We start from the raw sequence: 23,773 nt of genomic DNA on the forward strand, positions 1-23,773 counted from the left end.
CAAAGAGCAAATGAGAGAGGGAATGTGTGTGTATGCCCAAAAATGGGAAGCAAAGCATGAGAGGAGTGGAGAGGGAGACTGAGAGGTACAGGGCTGAAATGTACTAAGTGATTGGTGAGAGAGGAATAAATAAAATAAATACGGGCAACCTAAAATTGACACCCGCCTCGCTTTTGCTGACTGGGTAGGCCAGATAAGTGAGCTAAATTGCATAGATCCGATGCTTATCTTATCGCCGGCACCGAGAGCGCTTAAACGCGTGATGATAAAGGAACACCGTGGCATGTCATGGTGAGAGCACGTTTGAGAGCGTCAAAACACGCATCAACAACGCAGCAGGAGAGCTTTTGAACAAGGCGGAAAAGCGATGAGGGTGGTGCGTGCAGGCTTAATTCTAAAATTAGGCCAACAACAACATAAAAGAAAGGCGGATATTCTAACCGACGCAACCGTTACTTTTAATGCTTCAAAAAGCCATTCATGGAGGAAATGCTTTGCAACAGCAATCAATTTTTTTTTTTGCATTTTTCATAGCTTAAATCAAAGACTGCCAGCGCGGAATATGATCATATATCCGCGTGAGCGACAAGCCTGCTTTGCTAGAGAAGTTAACTTACTGCTGAAAACCCAAAGCAGAAGCCGCTATATTCTCTCATCACGTTTTCTCTCCAAAGCCATTTCAGAAGACACGTACAGGGGGAGGGGAACAGGGGGAGGGGACGCACCATTGTTTGCTTATATGGAAATCCCCCCTTCCTCTCCAACAACCCCCTCGCTCGCAGTGTGAGGAGAGCCACTGTGGTCCAAATACTGTACTTATCCTATTACTGAGGGGGGTGGGGGTGGGGAGAGATAAGAGTATTTTCTCCTCCGCTCTGCTGAATTAGAGGGTAGGGATTCTGTAGGCGAAGACTTTTATTGGCATCTCTCTCCATATCTGCATGTGCATAGAAAATGAGAAATAAAATGCAATATCAGAAAGTCAAATTGCCCCCCCCCCCCCCCCCCCTTCCGAAAAAAAGAAAAAGAAAAAAAAAGATGGAAAAACTGAAAACTAATAAGGATTTTGTTGGTATCTGCCTGGCATGGCAATCACGGCTATCCGTTGATTAGAAGGTTAGGCTGGATAGTGCATGTGGTGGAATGGGCGGACATTACTTTGCTCAGATGGCCACCTGGCGTGACTATATTGGGTGTGTGTGTGTGTGTGGGGGGGGGGGGGTATGTGTTCTAATAAGAACCCAGCCCCCCTCTATATTGGGTGTGGGGGGCGGGGGGAGGATGTGTTCTAATAAGAACCCAGCCCCCCTCTATATTGGGTGTGGGGGGCGGGGGGAGGATGTGTTCTAATAAGAACCCAGCCCCCCTCTATATTGGGTGTGGGGGGCGGGGGGAGGATGTGTTCTAATAAGAACCCAGCCCCCCTCTCCCGCCCGCCTCCTAAACTCCCCCTGCCAGCTGAAACAGGGGCAAGAAGTTGTCAAGATCCTCAACCTTTGAGCAGAGCCCTTCAAACGCGGGAGGCAGCCCATTCCGTGCTGAGGATATCAATTATAGATAGGGGTTACCACCGCGGCTGAGGATTGCAATGTCAGACGGCAAATAGACAGCTGTGGAGAGCCGAGGATCTTTCTATCAGATGTGTGTGTGTGTGTGTGTGTGCGTGTGTGTGTGTGTGTGTGTGTGTGTGTGTGTGTTTGTCTGTCTATATATTCCGTACTGGAGAGTGTGAGGATATGTGTGCTTCACTCGGTGTCCCTTGTTCACAGCATCATATTGGTGTATTTTCACCACTTCTCCAACTTCACAGAGGGAGAGAGGGCGAGTCTGCTCTCAGTTAGCTGCCTGGTAAACAGTTCAGAGGCCACAGGGGAGAGCCGCCGCCGCAGCAGCAGCAGCAGCAGAGCTAATAGCATCAGTGTAAGTGTTAGGCATTGTGAGGCAGACGTGACCATAATGTCATTAATATTTAGCTTAAAAGCAACGGCCCTTAGGCACAATAGCATGAGAGCCATCCATCTCCCAGGCAGTGGCGGATTCAAGATTCGGTCCGGCAGCATCCAGACCCCGCGAGGCTCGGTGCCAGGCCGCCGAATCGGTTAGCGCTCGGTTCAGCTGTGAGACGTGCTCAGCAGGCTTCGAGTCCATTACCACCGGCCCCACATCCAATCTGGAATCCAGCAGCAGTGTATCAGTCAATGCCTGCAGCAGCAGCAGCTCTCACTGCACTGTAGCCCGCTGCACTGCGCTGCAGGGCAGGGGTTACGGCACCATGCCATGCCTGCACCGTCCACAATAGTATCGCTTCAGTCGATGTTGCTGGGATCCACTGAGCTCAAGGAAAAATACTGAGGAAAAATACTCACAGCATACAAACCTAGAGAAATATTTATATAATAGTTACTGTGTGTTTTGTGTTAAAGAGGATAGCGTCCCGGGTGCATCTGGGTAGTGTAGAGGTACCAGCGCGGATACCCGGGTTCAATTTCAGGCAGCGGTACTTCCGGCTTGGTCAGAAGTTCCTACAGACACAATTGGCCGTGTCTGCGGGTGGGGTATGAGTCCTGATCGCTTCACTATAGTGCCTCCTCTGGCCGATCAGGGCACCTGTTCGGGGTGGGGTGGGGTGGGGGGACTGGGGGCGGGGGATGGGGATGGGGATGGGGATGGGGATGGGGATGGGGATGGGGATGGGGATGGGGCAACTGGGGGGAATAACATAATCCTCCCACACGCTGCGTCCTGCCGGTGAAAGCGGCTGGCGACTGCACATGTGTCGGAGGAAGCATGTGCTATTCTACAGCTCTCCCCAGATCAGTGGAGGGGGTGGAGCAACGACCGGGACAGCAGGGAGAATTGGCTGAGTCCAATTGGGGAGAAAAAGTGACAGAGTGAGAAAAAAGAGAGAGTAGCAGCCCCTCCCCTCAATGACAGAGTGAGAAAAAAGAGAGAGTAGCAGCTCCTCCCCTCAATGACAGAGTGATAAAAAAGAGAGAGTAGCAGCCCCTCCCCTCAATGACAGAGTGAGAAAAAAGAGAGAGTAGCAGCCCCTCCCCTCAATGACAGAGTGAGAAAAAAGAGAGAGTAGCAGCTCCTCCCCTCAATGACAGAGTGAGAAAAAAGAGAGAGTACAGGCTCCTCCCCTCAATTGAGACCATGGAGATTCGCCCTAATTGCCTAAAGGAAATTCTCTGGTTGGGTGCGTAAGTGATGAATCAAAACTTAACAGCAAATTGTTCAGTTCATTCTTGCTGCCATTTGGAGCTACCAACATGCAAAGCTGCCGACAGCAGATTTACAGGGACAATCAAATGTTCTCCACTGGAATTGGAATTTATTGGACTGTTTTGTATGTTTGTCTGTTTGTTTGTTTGTTTGTTTGTTTGTTTGCTTGTTTGTTTGTTTGTACTACTGAATACTCACATGTACTAGCTGCTCCTGCGTGTCAAACTCGCGGCAGCAGCTCTCCCAGTGGCAGTTTGTCTCGTACACCACCTCTGGCTCCTGCTTGCTCTCATCCTTGTCCCCCTCCTCCTTCACCAGGGTCATCCCATCTGGATGGTCCTGGAGAAAGAGATCTTATTTTATTTCATTTTATTTATTCATTTTCAGATTAACAACCAATGCACCAGGTGGCACAGAGAAGTAATGCTGCCCTTAAAACCGGGAACCAGGAAAATAAATTGTGCTGGCTGTTGAGTGGAACATAGGTAGTGTAATGTAAAGGGTTGCGGGATGCAGAGAAACAAGCAAAAGGAGTTGTCTCTCTCTCCCCCGCATCCAATCCATCTAAAGCCGCCATCAAATATTTGTTCAGATGTAGGAAGCACAGCCAAAGAAATGCCTCCCTCTCTCCCTCATCTCCCCCACCGCACATGATTTGGTTCCATGTCTCAACCACGGTGCCCGTGTGAGTCTGGCCTTGTTTGGCTGGCTGGGAGAGAGAAAGTCTGGAGAGCGGAAATGTAGTGCTGAAAGGCCAGCTCTGTATTTGGGGTTGATATACGACAGGTCCTGGGCCAGTATTTCAGGAATCTAACCCCCTCTTCCTGCTGTAGGTTGCTCCATTAGCACAGACATATTTCACTGTCACTGTTACATGGCTGAGTGGAGCAGGGCTGGTCTGGACTAATACAGCACCACACACACACGCACGCACGCACGCACGCACGCACGCACGCACGCACGCACGCACGCACGCACGCACGCACGCACGCACGCACGCACGCACGCACGCACGCACGCACGCACGCACGCACGCACACACACACACACACACACACACACACACACACACACACACACACACACACACACACACACACACACACACACAACCCAGGCTGCATCACAGACCAATACTAACTCCAACAGCACCACACCACACACACACATACACACACACACACACACACACACACACACACACACACACCTCAGGCTCCATCACAGCCTAATACTAACTCCAACAACACCACACACACACACACACACACACACACACACACACACACACACACACACACACACACACACACACACACTCATTTTCCCTACCCACTTAAACTTTTGATTAAAGGGACAAAAAGTGATCTTTAGGACACTCGTTTGTTACTTGTTTTCTCTTTGGTTTAAAGGTGCAGTTCACTCCAAAATCAAAAATATGTATTTCCCACTTACCTCTAATGCTATTTATCCATCTAGATCATTTTGGTGTGAATTCCTGAGTTTTGGAGATATCGGCCATAGAGATGTCTGCCTTCTCTCGAACACAATGGAACGAGATGGCACTCCGTTTGTGGTGCTCAAAGCGACAAAAAAATTTATTTGAAAAACATCATCATCAGCTACTGTAGCTGGCACATTATAGTTTAGTCGAAAGAAAATAGTTCCTACATGAAACTGCTCACAACAAGGTCTGTGGATTATCTCGAGTAATGGGTTCATTTCTGGAAAGAGACATTGCTGTTGAGTTTTTCAAATGTAAAAAAAAATAAAAATGTTTGCTTTGAGCACCACATGCCGAGTGAAGGCAGATAAAAATTGGGTAATTCACACTAAAACTATCTGGATTGATAAAAGGTAAAAGGAAAAGGTAGTTTTTTTGATTGAGGTGATTTACCTTTAAACAAAAGAGAAAACAATTTCCCTAGTGTCCTAAAGATCAATGGAATACTTTGCTTTCGAAAGTGGAGAACAGCAGAGAGCAGGGTGGGGAACTAACTCCAGCCAACAGGCAAATGCAGGTAAATATGGCTGGTAAGCTGTGTATTCCTGCAGCCACGTTGGCAGGCAACAAGCTATCATTCTAGTCTCAAATCTGTGAAAAATGGTTGAAGTGGCTGGTGAATTCTGGGATTTACTGCCCGCTCTGGAATCTGTTGCTTTCTGCCAGAATAGGAAGAGTTTTCCAAAACAGTTTAATAACTAAAAATAGCTGAAAAAATAGAAGCACATATTTGATACTGTTGATACTGTGGACAAGCTCAATGTCCTCTGTTCTAAATGACCTTCACCTGTACGCTCAAGGCCCCCGGGCTGGGCAGCTCCTCCTCTGGTTTCAGTTTGGAGCGTTTGTGGTGCATCGGGTCTCCTGTGCTGCTCACCGCAGATTCACTCGTCGGTTTGGTCTGAGGAAACAGAAAATATTAGTACATTTAAAACTTACATTTGATCATGTTAAGCTTCCCACGGACACACGCATTTACAGATAATGTCAGAAACAGGCTCTTTAGATAGTTTTATTAACCATACATGTGTGATGACGCTTATCTATGTGTTGTTTTTACATTGGCACATTCTATAAGTCAATCAACCATTTAGTTAATCGATCAATCAGTCAAGCAATAAATCAATCAGGCAATATGACCACGGCTGAACCACAATATCTGATTCCGTGTCCTCCCTGTTTAACTGTGCAAATGAAAAAGTACACTGCTCAGTATATCACATTAGCTACCCTAATCATGGCAATTAAAACAAACTCAATGAACCAATTCAATGAACCATTCACTGAACCACTGGATGACCTGACTTTGGCCCTGGCTTAAATTCAGCCCAGGGGGAATTCTTGTTAAACGCCAGGCTCACCGGAAAAAAAGACAGAGAATTAACAAGCAGATTTGATTGCTCGGGGAAAACGACGCAGGTTTCCTTGACTTTGTGTCCTTCCTGGCCTCTCCAGGAAAATGTTTGCTCCTGAAATGCTGGTATTTTTTCACAGGATACTGTGAGAGAGCTGAGAACCTATCAGCATCTGTGATATGTAACATATTTGTTTATATTTGCCCTACTATCTTTGTAGAAACGCATGAGATTGGGATGTGGTCCCAAAGCAATATTCTGTTTATTCAGGAGAAGGGAAGGGCAATTTTGGTGTGTGCACAATTTGAATGAGGCCTCATTCTCGGTAACACAGACTTCTAGCTGCTGCAGGAAGCAGCAGGGAGGATTGGTAATAAAAATTGAATATTTACTTTAAATGTGGGCCCGCACATACAGCACGGTTTGAGGGAAGAGAGAAAAAGCCCTTTCCGATCCATCCATCCATGTCAATATTCCCTCTCTCTATCCCTGTTCTCTCTCTAGTGATTAATGGAGTCAGCAGTGGGATTCTATGCTAACAAGCCCCTTGTTGTTTGCTGCAGGCACGTTCCGGCTCCAAAAAAAACAAGAGACAACACAAGTAGGCGGAAACTCCCAGGAGACGAGCGCGTGGAGGGGGGGCCTGCCTGTACCACGTTGGCGCGCTCCGTTTCGCAGAGACGTGGCTGGCATACGGCACCGCTATCTATTACCTGTGATGATGAATCGCACGGGCGTCTCGCGGCACGCTCTCACCTGCGAGGAGTCGTTGGAGACCGCCGAGCGCTCGCTGGCGCTGAGCCCGGAGGGGGGGATGCCAGGCACCGGCCTCTGGGTGGCAAAGGCCGGCGTCGGGTGGATGAGCGGCGGACTGTGGCCGAAGGCGGAGCCCACGATGCCCGGCTGCCGGCCCATCAGCTGCTGGTGCATCTGCAGAGCCACCGGGGTCGGAGGGTAGGCGAAGCTCAACGCCGGGCTGGGGGTGTGGTCAGAGGGAAGAGGCAAGGGTTGAGCGGACGTACGGGGGGTAACATACACTGCATTTTTATTGTTAAGATATGATTTTGTCCAGAACTCTATGACTATCTGTATCGTAGGTAGGTATTAGAGGTCAGAACAGTCATTCTTCTACATTCTTTAATTGTTCTTGTAAATGAAATAATGAAGTTTTAACACTTCATCAGTGTGCTGGGGACCCCCTGGGATGCCCTCCAGGACCCCAGGTGGCCCCCGGACCCCAGGTTGAGAAGCAGTGTATTAAAACATCAGTGGCAGCGTGGCAATGAGGCAGGAATAAATGGATTGTTCTGGATAGCTCCTCATCCCTGAGGACAATCTGACAGGAGATGGTGTGGTAATGCTGCAACCACGGGGCTCCCGGCAAATCCCTGCCAATGAATGTTCAGCTTGTTAACACACAGTGAATTATCATGTGCTCTGTGTAAGGTACTATGTCATTCTTCCACTGGGCAAAATGATAGCCATGATAAATAATCTGGAGTGTGTCGTATAGTAAATAACGCAGAATTATTTTTGCTGTAACTGCAACTGGGGATGCCTTGTGATTTTTCCCTCACTATCTGCAGTTTATTTTCCTCCAACCTAAGCAGTCGTGTAGTGGTGCCTGGAGAAGTGGGTATACTCTTAAAGTATGCCCCCCCCCCCCCCCCCCCCCCCAAAGTAAAGGATAAACACCCTGTGTTATAAACAGTGACATGAGAGACTACTCTTGCACATTTAGTTCACCCAAAAATCGGCCAATAGTATTTGCACATTGTCACAAATCTCCTCCTACTTGACTTCAGGAAGTAAGGATCATTAACCTGGAATGGTGTTGATCATTTCAGATAAACACATTGCTCTGACATAGCATCAACAACATCTTTAGCAAAACCAGGATTTCATTGATTTGAGCTTTCTTCATTTGCACGCATTGAGTTACCTGAACTCTGTCTGCGACTCCTGCCTCCATGTGGCTCTGTTAAACAGACCAGTGTATGTATTCAGAAGTTACAGGACTCATGGCTGTCTATAGGAGACTTTTTAAATGACTATATTTATTCAGTTGAACTAGTCTCAAATATAATATGCTAGGCCGCTGCACCGCTGCAAATTATTTAGCTAAAGACAATATTTACTTACAGTTAATCAAACAATAGATAGCTACATTACACCCTGGAAAACGAGATGATTTATCTCGAGGGTTCTCCTTGCCCTGTGCATCAGAGGGGATTTAGAAGTAGGTATACCCCATATAACACCAACTGAAAAACAAGTAGGTATACTCGTACACCTGCATATACCCTGCACTACACCACTGCCTTCACCTGCATATACCCTGCACGGCACCACTGCCTTGGACCTAAGGTAGCGTTGTTGATACTGTGGTGGATACTAAAAATCCCTGAAGCCACCGACCCTCCTCTGGGGTCTTTCTGTAAACCACAGGTAAACCGCCAGACAAACACAGATCTGTGTGGTTGGACAGCGGCGGCGTGCGCCCTCCATTCATCCTGAAAGCTCTCTCAGTGCGAGGAGCCATATGTCTGCTGATCTTATTACCGGCCGAGTGGAAATCAATGGGCCGAGACACATTTGGGGGCCCATCCGCTTGTCATATCACTCATCAGCCTGTTGGTGCTATTTGGGTCCTGTCACCGGCCACAGTGGCCCGGTGCGCGCGACATGATGGATCAGCCTCTGCTTACAGATCGCTGATCAATGGGTGCCGGGGTGCCGGGTGGGGCGATGGCTCTTTGCCTCTTGCTCCTGCCTCGCTCTCTTTGGCTCCCTCGCCCGCTCTCTGGTGCTGCCGGGCGCCGTGATCTATGTGATGTTTCCATGAGGTGTGCGGCATGACTGACACTTGCCGCCAGGAACGCAGGCTGACTGGCTGGCTGGGAGATCATCACCCACAAGGGGCTTTGACGTGGATGATACACAAACATGATGATACACGCACGCACGCACGCACGCACACACACACACACACACACGCACGCACGCACACACACACACACACGCACGCACGCACGCACGCACACACACTTTCCCATTCTCTCTCACACACACACGCACACACACACACACTTTCCCATTCTCTCTCACACACACAGACACATGCTGACAAACACAGTGTTTTTACATGGTGATACTACGGTTCAGCAGGCCCATGCGATTGGCAGCCCGCGGGCCACATCCGGCCCAGAAGCAAACCTCCGGGTGGTACATGGACCACGGGCGTAGCCAGCTGTGAGGTCACCGAGGTCCGGACCTCGGTAATCATTTTCTATGGCACAGCGCGGTCCGTGTTTGACGAGCTCACGCGCACTCAGTTTTTAAGTGTGCGGTGTAAAGAAATGTAAATCAATGCTATTAGAGACGATATTCCTCAAGGAGAGATCCTGCTGTCTGATTTACAACTGACATGTGCTCATCCCTGGAGAGAAACACAGTCAGTCAAAGCACCTGAAAGACACACGGACAGGAAGTGAAACTTTTGACTCTGCACTGCAGGATCAACTGGATGCTTGGATTTGACTGCTGCTGATTCAAATGTACTGAAATTTTTACTGCTTATCCATTAGAAAGGTGAAGTAATAAATACATCAATTCATGTCAATACATGTCTGGCACTGGAAGGCCTAAATGGAATGGAAGTTGGAAACCATCATTAATGTTATTGGTCACACCTGTGTTTACCCTGCCTTCAGACACAAAATGGCTGCTGTGAAAAGGCTCTATTCAGTTCTAAACACCCGGTACACAAAAGCCCGTCCGGCCGGTACCTGATGGCTCCAGCAGAGAGGTGGCCATAGGAGCCGCTGGTGGAGGAGCTGGAGCGGGAGTTGTTGAGGATGGTGACGAGGGAGTTGGGCGAGGTGCGGATCATGGTCTGCAGGTCAAAGCTGTGCTCAGACAGCGGCGAGATGGGCAGAGGACGCTTCCTGCTGGGCCGAGACGGGAGCCTGGGGCTGGGGAAACGAGAGTCTGCAAGAGAGGAGAGGAGAGGAGAGGTGAGGAGAGGAGGAGGGGAGAGAGGAGGAGGGGAGAGAGGAGAGGAGAGAGGAGGGAGAGGAGAGGATGAGGGGAGAGGTGAGGAGAGGAGGAGAGGAGGAGAGGAGAAGAGAGGAGAGGAGAGGAGAGGAGAGGAGAGGAGAGGAGAGGAGAGGAGAGGAGAGGAGAGGAGAGGAGAGGAGAGGAGAGGAGGAGGGGAGAGAGGAGAGGAGAGAGGAGGGAGAGGAGAGAGGAGGGAGAGGAGAGAGGAGGAGAGGGGATAGGAGGATGTTAGAGTAGAGGAGGATGGCCCCAGTGGATAAAGAGAAAGCTCTGTAACTGAAAGGTCACAGGGTCGAAACCGGAGTCCATTGACAGCCATGTGTCCTTTCAAATTGTCCTTCAGAAAAACACTGAACCTGCTCACTCATTCTGTCTTTCTGGAGCATCTAAATTTATATAAAAAAAAAAGAAAATGCTAAAAACTTATAAAGTGATAAAAAGATGTATTGGTTTATACATGATTGTTTTGTTTTACTTTTATCCTAAGCTACTCTCACCCTAACAGATGACATTTTTGTCAATCATAACACAAAAGGCTGGACTGAATGAGTGCTCAGCTGTCAATTGATGCACTGCTTGCATTTCATCCATGAGAAAACATGTCTTTTATGTTAGAGAAATGCTCTGACTGTGTATGGTAATATTTATAATCAAGTCCAATTTGACTCATTATTCAAATGCAATCAGTGTTGACTAAAGGGGTTTTTGAAAAAGTAAAAGGCAGAAAGGGAAAGAGCATTCTCTCCCCACATACAATGAGCCATGGGTAGAGATTAAAAGATGACTTGTGTTGTCTTTTCACATGGAGATGTCACAAACAAGACAGACAGGGAGAAACAGAGGGAGACGGAAGGAGGAGAGGAAAGCGCTGAGGGGATGTTGCGCTTTGTGCGTGAACTGACACAATGACTTTGTGACTCAAGACTTGGAAATAAAACATTTTGAGTTATTTTATAAAGGCAAACAAAACCAGCTTACACAGCCCCGATAACCCCCCCCCCCCCCCACACACACATATTTACGGCCCCCACAATCCATCCGTCTCCCAAACGTAAATACTCCATCTCTCGTTTGACACATCCAACGATTACAGAATGCTCCATTCACATGGTAATCACTGTGTGTGTGTATCAATGTGTGTGTGACTGTGCGTGCCTCTGTGGTGGCAGTGCTGTTCTGGCATACACAGGCCTGTGTTTAGAGTACATGCTGTATGGAGAGAGGAACACCCCCTTTACATTGTCATTGCTGTGTAGCCCCATATGGAAAAGCTGCCTTTTCTCTTTGGTGCCTTGGTGAGGAAGAGGAGGGGTAGAGGGGCAGCATACATAATACACACAGAAATACACACAGGGACACACAATAACACACACATACTGTACATATACACACAGAAATACACACAAATCCCTGAGCTCACGCCATTGCACCGCACGATGCAGTAGATGTTCGTCACGTGACGTTCCACAAAGTGTCTGCTTCTTCACTTATTTCATTCCCGCACAAATCATATAACTCAGTGGTTCTCAATGTGCGTTCCGGGGACCACCAAGCGGTCTTTGAGGGGGGTTCCCAGGGGGTCCCCAGAAAACTGATGAATTGTTCAACGTCAACATTATTTAATTTATAATAAGTTAATACAATTAGAGAATGTAGAATCAATGGCTGTTTTGATCATAGTTTCTATCTGCTTACAATACAGTCAGGCAGTCATGGAATTTTGGACAAAATCATATCAGACAATAAAAATATTCTCACAAAATCTCTTCAAATAAAGTCTGTGGCTCTAATGTACAGTATACTAAATTAAGGGTCCTATGAAAAAAGTTGAGAATCACTCATCTTGCTGCATATCCTATCCTATCCTATCCTATCCTCTCCTATCCTATCCTATCCTATCTACCTTATATTCCTGGAATAAACCACACCAAATCTTCTACATCCTCTCCCTACCTTGCTGGTGACCTGTGCCTCTTCTGGACACACCCAAACACTTTTCTTTAACTTAAAAAGGTGGATCCACGCGAGTGTTGAGGGACAGCCTCCACTTGTGGCGAATTAGAAGGGGGTTTAGTCGGGGGGGAGGGGGGGGGGAGGGAGGTGGAGGGGCAGCGTCCCATCACTGCTAAGCCTCCTGGGAGTTGGTGTTTATTAATGCACAGCCCAAATGATAAATCGGCCAACCGGGGAGAGAGAGAGAAGAGCTAGCAGGACTGTCCCTCTAATTTCCCGCTTGATTTATGGACGGGATGGCTGGTTAGGCGGCGCGTCATTAATTCACACGGCCAGGGAGGGTCCAGGCAGGCCGGACTGATGGCGGCGTTGGAAATAAAAGCCGGTTCCAAACCCGGAGTTGAACCCTCACCGACGCACCTGGGGGCCACCTGAGAGGGGACGCTATCACAGTGGCGCTGGGAAGGGACACAGGGAGAGTATCGCCCTGTACAGAATTTCAATATATCAGATGTAAAGGCACTATGCCTAGAAATAAATCAAAGATGGCAATAATCCTAATTCTCATAATGAGTGTAATTATAATTAATGTCAAACATAGAAATGATGTGTCACTATTTGTTTATGGATGTTGTTTAGCTTAGATTTTTGCTGAACAGGTGAAATTATTGCAAATCTACTAATTAGACTGCATAACTATAATCCATAAATACAATTAACCGGGATGTTGTTATGAAAGTTGCGTTTCGGTGTTTAAAACAAAGCTCAAACATAATTGCGACTGAATGCATTAATAAGGAAAACGCTCTAATATCACGAGGAGAATTTTTTTTAAAGGAAATTCAAATGAACTAATAAAGACTCTAGTCTAAATACTGATGTTAGCATGGTGATCCATGTGCATGTGTGCTAATGAGGCAGTAAGGAGGCAGACAATAGCCCATTAAGGCACAAATAGGCAGGACAGGCCCATTGTTTCATTAGCCCGGCTCTCTCTGAAGCTAATTACATTGACGTGAAGTCGACTAAAATAGCCGCCGTAACGTAACATGGTAGAGCACGTTATTAGTGAAAGCCTCTTGATACACTCTGCTCTTTGTATGTTTTTTTTCTAAAACCCCACAAAGCTTTAAAGTGCTAATTTTTCAGGCGTGGAACACACATTGTTGAAACATGATGAGTTATTACTAGCAATGATCACAGGCGATTTTTAAGCGAGGAGCCGGCATCTCCACTTGAAATTTGGCCCTAATTGTTTTGTTTCAGTCTATTAATCTTAAAAAGTGACACAGAAGAAAGGATTTCTCCAGTGATGAATGGTGGGACATTCCAATTCCCACTTAATAGCAATTAATTTTCTGATACCCGCACAAGTTTGGCTAGTTTTAATTAGTTTGTTCTGAGGGAGAGGGGGAACTTCAACCCGGATTTCCATGAAAGCAGCGTCTGCCTGACTAAATACATTCTCATCAAAGGGAGCGGGGTGAGGCTGTCTGACCTTCCTAAGATTCACTGTGCGTTTAATTTCATATTTACACTTTAAAATAACTCATTAGCATAAGCACTCTGCACACAGTCCTGAGCCCAACACATAGACAGACAATAGCTCATTTAAATCATGTCAAAATATAGCTGCAGCTCCCTCCTTGGCATGGTTGGACCGCAGTTTGATCTATATATAGCACATGCTAGGTGTAGGCCTACTGTGAATGTGCCTTTTAGTGCCATGGTTAAGGGTTGAATTCCCACTGGGGCCATCCATGCTAAAAATGCAGGCAGTCATGGCACCATAAGGCGCTTTGGATAACAGCATCCACCAAATATGTAATATGGCTGTTGTGTGTGGACACACCTGATTGAATGTTCTGTTTTTAATTTTGATGTCTGGCTTACGCCTAAATACTTGAAATTGGCTCTTAGACATGTGAATAGTGAAGTTGATGCCTATGTATGAATTTCTTTCTAAAGCCTTTGCCACTCCATCAAGGCAAAGGGCGACTACTCCAAAGAATCTAAAATATAAGATAGCTTTAATTTGTTCAACACTTTTTTGGTCACTGCATAATTCCAGCTGTGTTATTTCATAGTTTTGATGCCTCTACTATTATCCTAAAATGTGGGGGAAAGTTAGCCTGGTAAACCAGCCGGTCACGTGAACTCACATTTAATTTCGTTCTACCGGACCATCATTTTCAGAAATTACAAAGTGCTCTAACCAATCAGCGACCCGCCTTGTCGTTGAGATCGTAACCGGCCAATCAGGAAGGCTGCTGGCAAAACAGTAATGGCTGCCTCCGTGGCTGTCCACCTCGAGCAGTAACGCCAACGTCGTCGAGTTTAACCAGCCATAAAGTGCAATTATTGCAGAAATAGACTCAATAACAACAATTATGCAAGTACAGGAGTATTCAACAGCGGAGCAGAAAATATGTTTTCGTCGTTCTCCCGAGTGGATTTGCATTTGACTGGATCCAACGCTGATTGGCTGAAGGAGTTTTCTGTCAAGGCAAGTACACCCGCCCACTGCAAACACTGGGTGAGACAGTCTGGTAGAAAGAAATGAAATGTGAGTTCACGTGACCGGCTGGTTTACCAGGCTAGGGAAACCAAACCTCTGTCCAAACCTTTGTCTGGTAGTGTAAAAGTAACCTTGTGAGGCAGCTGGATTCGTGCAAGATCACAAGATCACGATCACACAACAAATCCATCTGGCCACACCCCAATCTATCGGTTTGAATCTGAACCACCGGTGGTTTGCACCAATCAGCATCCAGAGGCAGCTACTGCAAGGGCAGGATTTAGGTGTGACGGTGACGAGAAGCGAGCCTGTGATAGACGTGATTGACAAGATGGTTCAACCAATCACGTGCCAGGTATTCTTTTTATGTACTTGCCCTTTTAAACGGTTTCCCAAACCAGTTCCCATTATGTGAAAACAAACCATTTGGCAGCATCAGGTTAGCCAAAACCTCAACATCTGTTCTGACTGCGGGTGACTTTTGACTCTCATATTATCTTAGTTTATGTGACAGTCGTGGAAAGCTAGCTGGCGATCCTGGATCAGCAGTCTACTCTGAGAGACTTGATTAGAAACGGGCCAATGTGTGTGTCCATGTTACATCAGCTACAGTATATGGGCGTAGACTTACTCTCCATGGCCTGCAGGTATTCCATGTGCAAGGTGCTGCCGACGCCGGCCGTGGACGCCACCGAGGGGAGCAGGTCGGTGGCGTAAGGGCTTCGGTGGCCCGCCAGCAGGGCCATCTGGTGGTAATACTCTGCTGTAGTCAGACCTGTGTGGGGGGCTGGGGAGGGAGAAGAGGATACAAGGTAAGGAGAGGGAGAGATTGAGACTGAAAACAAGAGAAGACAGATAAAACCATAGACTGAAAACAAGAGAAGACAGATAAGACCATAGACTGTATAAACAGATAATACCATAGACCAGGCCTATTCAACTTTGAGTTTGATATAAAAAAAATAAAAAAAATTTTGGGTGGGGGACAAAGATCTATGACTGGCCCGGGAGAAGCTTTTTTATTTCATTGTTCCTTTGTTTGTTACATTACAGTGTTTGATTTTCATCATAATCTGGTTTTCCATAATAATAATAATAAGTTCAGTGTTTATGCCTGTGTTGCTGTCTGTTGTAGTGTAAAACGACTAAAGGGAGAGCAGGTGCTTACATGAAAGTGAGTGAGAAAAGGAGAAGATACTGAATAATGACATCACAACAGTATAATCCTAATGTTAATTTAAAATTTAATATTCTTCTAAATATGGATAAAAGTCCCAAAAACATCAAATTTTCTTCGACGCGGGCAGCGTCGAGATTCCATTCCTTACAGCACCCCCTACTTAATAATAGTTCCAGCACGGCTGCAAAAATGTGGTGGCGGGTTGTGTCAAGTGTACATATAATGGCTCGGGGAACGGTCCGGCCCCCGGCCCCTTAGGTTTCTGACAATGTGGCCCCCTGAACAATTTAGTTGAATAGCCCTGCCATAGACTGTATAAATAGATAAGACCATATACTGTATAAAACAGATAAGATCATAAACTCTAGACAAATATGGATGTAGCCACCGTGACGTCACCCACTGGTTTGTGGACTCCTGTTTTGAAGCGTCGAGTTTGGCATTTTGACCGTCGCCATCTTGTTTGTTTGTTTTAGCCAGACAGAGCCGCTGCTATTGGTCTGTGAACAGCGAGCTGCTATTGGTCTGTGAACAGCGAGCTGCTATTGGTCTGTGAACAGCGAGCTGCTATTGGTCTGTGAACAGCAAGCTGCTATTGGTCTGTGAACAGCGAGCTGCTATTGGTCTGTGAACAGCGAGCTGCGAGCTGCTATTGGTAAATGGTAAATGGTAAATGGTCTGCATTTATATAGCGCTTTTATCCAAAGCGCTTTACAATGAGTAGATAGTCTACATTCACCCATTCATACACCGATGGCGGCAGGCTGCCACGCAGGGTGCCTACACACCATTGGGAGCAAGGAGGGTTAAGTGTCTTGCCCAAGGACACAACGACAGCAGCTGGGAGGGAGCGGGGATCGAACCGCCAACCCTTGCATCATTGGCCGACCCGCTCTACCTCCTGAGCTAAAGCCGCCCCGACTATTGGTCTGTGAACAGCGAGCTGCTATTGGTCTGTGAGCTGCTTGATCACTGTCAATCACGCCCCAAAGCATAGTCTGCTTTATGGTCTATTTGACTCTAAATGGGACCATCATTCACAAAATGAACATCTGCTGTATTGAAAAAGACTTGAAACTAGCGATTGAGACCATAAACTCATTAGGAAAGTGTTTACTGATGTAACAAATCAAGTGAGAATTAGTGTCATTGATGCTACTGTATATAAGCGGACTTCTTTTTGCAGCCATAGACTATAAACACCCCTCCCCCCTCATACATTTGTCATGAAGGGGGAAATTATCTGTAGAGACCAAAACCATTTATCTTTATCCAGGCTGTAAACATGTTTCTGCTGTAAAGTTGGGCATTTTATCATGTGGCTCTATGGGTAATGACTTGCTTTTGGAGCCAGCCTCAAGTGGTCATTCGAGGAACTGCAATTTTTGTCACTTTGTCATTTTTTCAAGACGGAGGTTGCCCACTTGGATAAGACAAGGACACGAGAAAGGAAAACGTTGAGAAAGGTATGGGTGTGTCTGAAGAGGAGGAAAACGTTGAGAAAGGTACGGGTGTGCCTGAAGAGGAGGAAAACGTTGACAAAGGTACGGGGGTGTGTCTGAAGAGGAGGAAAACGTTGAGAAAGGTACAGGTGTGTCTGAAGAGGAGGAAAACTTTGAGAAAGGTACAGGTGTGTCTGAAGAGGAGGGGAAGGAGGAGGAAAACTTTGAGAAAGGTACGGGTGTGTCTGAAGAGGAGGAAAACGTTGACAAAGGTACAGGTGTGTCTGAAGAGGAGGAAAACGTTGACAAAGGTACAGGTGTGTCTGAAGAGGAGGAAAACGTTGACAAAGGTACGGGTGTGTCTGAAGAGGAGGAAAACGTTGACAAAGGTACAGGTGTGCCTGAAGAGGAGGAAAACGTTGAGAAAGGTACGGGTGTGTCTGAAGAGGAGGAAAACGTTGAGAAAGGTACAGGTGTGTCTGAAGAGGAGGAAAACTTTGAGAAAGGTACGGGTGTGTCTGAAGAGGAGGAAAACTTTGAGAAAGGTACGGGTGTGTCTGAAGAGGAGGAAAACTTTGAGAAAGGTACAGGTGTGTCTGAAGAGGAGGAAAACTTTGAGAAAGGTACAGGTGTGTCTGAAGAGGAGGAAAACTTTGAGAAAGGTACAGGTGTGTCTGAAGAGGAGGAAAACTTTGAGAAAGGTACGGGTGTGTCTGAAGAGGAGGAAAACTTTGAGAAAGGTACAGGTGTGTCTGAAGAGGAGGAAAACTTTGAGAAAGGTACGGGTGTGTCTGAAGAGGAGGAAAACTTTGAGAAAGGTACAGGTGTGTCTGAAGAGGAGGAAAACTTTGAGAAAGGTACAGGTGTGTCTGAAGAGGAGGAAAACTTTGAGAAAGGTACAGGTGTGTCTGAAGAGGAGGAAAACTTTGAGAAAGGTACAGGTGTGTCTGAAGAGGAGGAAAACGTTGAGAAAGGTACAGGTGTGTCTGAAGAGGAGGAAAACGTTGAGAAAGGTACAGGTGTGTCTGAAGAGGAGGAAAACTTTGACAAAGGTACAGGTGTGTCTGAAGAGGAGGAAAACTTTGAGAAAGGTACAGGTGTGTCTGAAGAGGAGGAAAACTTTGAGAAAGGTACAGGTGTGTCTGAAGAGGAGGAAAATGTTGAGAAAGGTACGGGTGTGTCTGAAGAGGAGGAAAACGTTGAGAAAGGTACAGGTGTGTCTGAAGAGGAGGAAAACTTTGAGAAAGGTACAGGTGTGTCTGAAGAGGAGGAAAACTTTGAGAAAGGTACAGGTGTGTCTGAAGAGGAGGAAAACGTTGAGAAAGGTACAGGTGTGTCTGAAGAGGAGGAAAACTTTGAGAAAGGTACAGGTGTGTCTGAAGAGGAGGAAAACTTTGAGAAAGGTACAGATGTGTCTGAAGAGGAGGAAAACTTTGAGAAAGGTACAGGTGTGTCTGAAGAGGAGGAAAACGTTGAGAAAGGTACAGGTGTGTCTGAAGAGGAGGAAAACTTTGAGAAAGGTACAGGTGTGTCTGAAGAGGAGGAAAACGTTGAGAAAGGTACAGGTGTGTCTGAAGAGGAGGAAAACTTTGAGAAAGGTACAGGTGTGTCTGAAGAGGAGGAAAACTTTGAGAAAGGTACAGGTGTGTCTGAAGAGGAGGAAAACTTTGAGAAAGGTACAGGTGTGTCTGAAGAGGAGGAAAACTTTGAGAAAGGTACAGGTGTGTCTGAAGAGGAGGAAAACTTTGAGAAAGGTACAGGTGTGTCTGAAGAGGAGGAAAACGTTGAGAAAGGTACAGGTGTGTCTGAAGAGGAGGAAAACTTTGAGAAAGGTACAGGTGTGTCTGAAGAGGAGGAAAACGTTGAGAAAGGTACAGGTGTGTCTGAAGAGGAGGAAAACTTTGAGAAAGGTACAGGTGTGTCTGAAGAGGAGGAAAACTTTGAGAAAGGTACAGGTGTGTCTGAAGAGGAGGAAAACTTTGAGAAAGGTACAGGTGTGTCTGAAGAGGAGGAAAACGTTGAGAAAGGTACAGGTGTGTCTGAAGAGGAGGAAAACTTTGAGAAAGGTACGGGTGTGTCTGAAGAGGAGGAAAACGTTGAGAAAGGTACAGGTGTGTCTGAAGAGGAGGAAAACGTTGAGAAAGGTACAGGTGTGTCTGAAGAGGAGGAAAACGTTGAGAAAGGTACAGGTGTGTCTGAAGAGGAGGAAAACTTTGAGAAAGGTACAGGTGTGTCTGAAGAGGAGGAAAACTTTGAGAAAGGTACAGGTGTGTCTGAAGAGGAGGAAAACTTTGAGAAAGGTACAGGTGTGTCTGAAGAGGAGGAAAACGTTGAGAAAGGTACAGGTGTGTCTGAAGAGGAGGAAAACGTTGAGAAAGGTACAGGTGTGTCTGAAGAGGAGGAAAACTTTGAGAAAGGTACGGGTGTGTCTGAAGAGGAGGAAAACTTTGAGAAAGGTATGGGTGTGTCTGAAGAGGAGAAAAACTTTGAGAAAGGTATGGGTGTGTCTGAAGAGGAGGAAAACTTTGAGAAAGGTACGGGTGTGTCTGAAGAGGAGGAAAACGTTGAGAAAGGTACAGGTGTGTCTGAAGAGGAGGAAAACTTTGAGAAAGGTACGGGTGTGTCTGAAGAGGAGGAGAAGGAGAGAAGGGGAGGGAAGAGGAAAAAGAATGAGGCAATGAGGAAGACAGTGCACCTGCACCGCATTAGGAGCCGGCATTCATTTCCATGAGATGCTAATGAGCTCGGCAGAGCAGTAACGAGCACATTAGCAACAGCATCAAGTGAAGCAAAACAGCTGCACAGGGAGCATCACCTGAAGTGGACAGGCCCACATGGGATTAGCTGCACAGGGAGCATCACCTGAAGTGGACAGGCCCACATGGGATTAGCGCATGCTTGCTCAGAGATGACCGTGAGTCTGCATTATGTGAGAGTGATGCATTCATGCCAGGCGCAGCATCAGTCATTGTCTTACAAAACAATTCTTAAGTGGCCTTTTCTCTTTTTCCTACTGTTCCTTGATCACTTGGAGAGTGTGCATGTGCAAGTGTGTGTGTGTGTGTGTGTGTGTGTGTGTGTGTGTGTGTGTGTGTGTGTTCACTTGTGTGTGTGGTATATGAGTATGTATGTAGGCTGATACGTCTTATGCCAGAGATGGTGCTTAGTTACGTGTTCAACAAGAGAGCTGCGGTATGCAGATACGCAACCTGCTCCTCTGCTCCTTTAAACTCCATAGGAAAACAAAAGGCCTAAATCTGCACAGATAGATCTGCATGCATAAAGACATAGAAAAAGATTCTGCCTCCTCTACTCTCTCTCTCTCTCTCTCTCTACTCTCTCTGTCTCTCTCGTTCTTAAAATACCCTTCTTTACCAAGTCATTCCCTTAGTTATAGAGTGCTGTAAGTCCTTGAACCGTCGCCTAAAAATAAGCATCTGGCGGTGGGCTTCCTTATGCAAATATTCTAAGAAAGGGAGAGGGAGAAGACTAACACTGTGGTTTTGGATGCAAATATGGAATCGGTTCAGACCCACAGAGTGCTGTGGATAATTCCTGCTCCCCCCCCCCCCCAATTGAAGGAAAATAAATAAAGAAACACTATGAAAAGATCTCCTCCTAAGGCCGGCCTGTATGCCTGCAATATGCATCCCTGATTGGTTGAATGAATGTCAGAAAAAATTCTAAATTAATTCGATCTGGGTATTATGTCTTAAGTGGAAGGGGGGGGGGGTTCTTAATTGTCTTCGCTGTTCCGCTTTAGCTTTGCTTTTGCATTCAGCCATAATGTGCCCCATTCTCTCTCCATGCGCAGAAAAGGGCTTTGCGGAATTTCTAAATCAGAAATGTTGGCATCCGAGTGCGATCCTGGGGGCAAAGGGGGGAGAGGGGGGAAGGCTGTCAGTGTGGCACTTGACGTGGAAAGGCAGAGAGACACCGGGAACTCCTACAGCACAACAATAGGATCAGGGGCAAGCCTACTTCTGAACCCATCTCAACAGAGAGAGAGAGGGGGGGGGGTATTGTGTGTGAGGGAGGAGCAAAGAAAGCTGTAGAAGCAAATGTGTGGTAGCAAGAGGGTGGCACTAAATCCCACCCACTTTAAATCTCCATTGGATTCTGTTAATTAATTCATCATTATTCAAATGTACTAAAAGCAGGGGAAGAAACCTTTGCATATTGAAGAAGGAGCCTCCCTGTAAGCACAGTGATATACTGACAACACAAAAGAAGAAGGAGCCTCCCTGTAAGCACGGTGATCTACTAACAACACAAAAGCTGACGGGTGAATTAATCACTGGGTCGATTAAAGGAGCAATTAGGTGCCTCATTCACTATTCACGGCATTATAAGGTGTAAAGCGATCATGTGGTAGGTTGGAGAAAACGACTCTGGATTTAAGGCAAGCTGAGCCTGGTGCACATGATGTTGTGGTAATGGAAAATTGGCGGGTAGAGAGTTTCACATGGAGTACATACAGTACTTCCTGTCCGCAAAGTGCAATGTTGGAGCAGGAGAGCAGGAGAGAGAGGGCTTGAGAGAGGCTGGTACTAGACACTCTTGGTCTTCAGTTCGACATAGCTTTTCACAGACCTGGATGAGAAGAGGGCAAGTGTCCCGGTATGGAGGAATCACCCCTAAATACATGTCAACACAAGGCAGGGAGCGAGAGTGGCTCTCTGCTGCATCAGATGCAGGGAGTGAGAGTGGCTCTCTGCTGCCTCAGAGGCAGGGAGCGAGAGTGGCTCTCTGCTGCCTCAGACAGGGAGCGAGAGTGGCTCTCTGCTGCCTCAGAGGCAGGGAGTGAGAGTGGCTCTCTGCTGCATCAGAGGCAGGGAGTGAGAGTGGCTCTCTGCTGCCTCAGAGGCAGGGAGTGAGAGTGGCTCTCTGCTGCATCAGACAGGGAGCGAGAGTGGCTCTCTGCTGCCTCAGAGGCAGGGAGTGAGAGTGGCTCTCTGCTGCATCAGACAGGGAGCGAGAGTGGCTCTCTGCTGCATCAGACAGGGAGCGAGAGTGGCTCTCTGCTGCCTCAGAGGCAGGGAGTGAGAGTGGCTCTCTGCTGCATCAGAGGCAGGGAGTGAGAGTGGCTCTCTGCTGCCTCAGAGGCAGGGAGCGAGAGTGGCTCTCTGCTGCCTCAGAGGCAGGGAGTGAGAGTGGCTCTCTGCTGCATCAGAGGCAGGGAGTGAGAGTGGCTCTCTGCTGCATCAGAGGCAGGGAGTGAGAGTGGCTCTCTGCTGCATCAGACAGGGAGTGAGAGTGGCTCTCTGCTGCATCAGACAGGGAGCGAGAGTGGCTCTCTGCTGCATCAGAGGCAGGGAGTGAGAGTGGCTCTCTGCTGCATCAGAGGCAGGGAGTGAGAGTGGCTCTCTGCTGCCTCAGAGGCAGGGAGTGAGAGTGGCTCTCTGCTGCATCAGATGCAGGGAGTGAGAGTGGCTCTCTGCTGCCTCAGAGGCAGGGAGTGAGAGTGGCTCTCTGCTGCATCAGAGGCAGGGAGTGAGAGTGGCTCTCTGCTGCCTCAGAGGCAGGGAGTGAGAGTGGCTCTCTGCTGCCTCAGAGGCAGGGAGTGAGAGTGGCTCTCTGCTGCATCAGAGGCAGGGAGTGAGAGTGGCTCTCTGCTGCCTCAGAGGCAGGGAGTGAGAGTGGCTCTCTGCTGCATCAGAGGCAGGGAGTGAGAGTGGCTCTCTGCTGCATCAGAGGCAGGGAGTGAGAGTGGCTCTCTGCTGCATCAGACAGGGAGCGAGAGTGGCTCTCTGCTGCCTCAGAGGCAGGGAGTGAGAGTGGCTCTCTGCTGCCTCAGAGGCAGGGAGCGAGAGTGGCTCTCTGCTGCATCAGACAGGGAGCGAGAGTGGCTCTCTGCTGCCTCAGAGGCAGGGAGTGAGAGTGGCTCTCTTCTGCCTCAGAGGCAGGGAGTGAGAGTGGCTCTCTGCTGCCTCAGAGGCAGGGAGTGAGAGTGGCTCTCTGCTGCATCAGACAGGGAGCGAGAGTGGCTCTCTGCTGCATCAGATGCAGGGAGTGAGAGTGGCTCTCTGCTGCATCAGACAGGGAGCGAGAGTGGCTCTCTGCTGCCTCAGAGGCAGGGAGTGAGAGTGGCTCTCTGCTGCATCAGATGCAGGGAGTGAGAGTGGCTCTCTGCTGCATCAGACAGGGAGCGAGAGTGGCTCTCTGCTGCCTCAGACAGGGAGCGAGAGTGGCTCTCTGCTGCATCAGATGCAGGGAGCGAGAGTGGCTCTCTGCTGCATCAGACAGGGAGCGAGAGTGGCTCTCTGCTGCCTCAGAGGCAGGGAGTGAGAGTGGCTCTTTGCTGCCTCAGAGGCAGGGAGCGAGGGTGGCTCTCTGCTGCATCAGACAGGGAGCGAGAGTGGCTCTCTGCTGCATCAGACAGGGAGCGAGAGTGGCTCTCTGCTGCCTCAGAGGCAGGGAGTGAGAGTGGCTCTCTGCTGCCTCAGATGCAGGGAGCGAGAGTGGCTCTCTGCTGCCTCAGAGGCAGAGAGTGAGAGTGGCTCTCTGCTGCCTCAGAGGCAGGGAGTGAGAGTGGCT

At 47.8% G+C, this 23,773-nt stretch overlaps 1 protein-coding gene across 1 annotated transcript in view; it reads right to left on the minus strand.

Annotated features, from left to right (window-relative positions):
- Nucleotides 1–23,773, minus strand: part of gli3 (GLI family zinc finger 3) — a 180,169-nt gene that overhangs the window by 19,909 nt on the left and 136,487 nt on the right. Inside the window, exons 6-10 of the mRNA XM_083632157.1 lie at nucleotides 15,246–15,401; nucleotides 9,873–10,074; nucleotides 6,841–7,060; nucleotides 5,517–5,630; nucleotides 3,424–3,564 (exon numbers count right to left, since the gene is read on the minus strand). Of these exons, the coding sequence (XP_083488283.1) occupies nucleotides 3,424–3,564; nucleotides 5,517–5,630; nucleotides 6,841–7,060; nucleotides 9,873–10,074; nucleotides 15,246–15,401 (833 nt within the window). The remainder of the gene's footprint in view (nucleotides 1–3,423; nucleotides 3,565–5,516; nucleotides 5,631–6,840; nucleotides 7,061–9,872; nucleotides 10,075–15,245; nucleotides 15,402–23,773) is intronic.

Source organism: Poromitra crassiceps (assembly GCF_964638095.1).
Source record: "Poromitra crassiceps genome assembly, chromosome: 2".
Lineage (NCBI taxonomy): Eukaryota > Metazoa > Chordata > Actinopteri > Beryciformes > Melamphaidae > Poromitra > Poromitra crassiceps.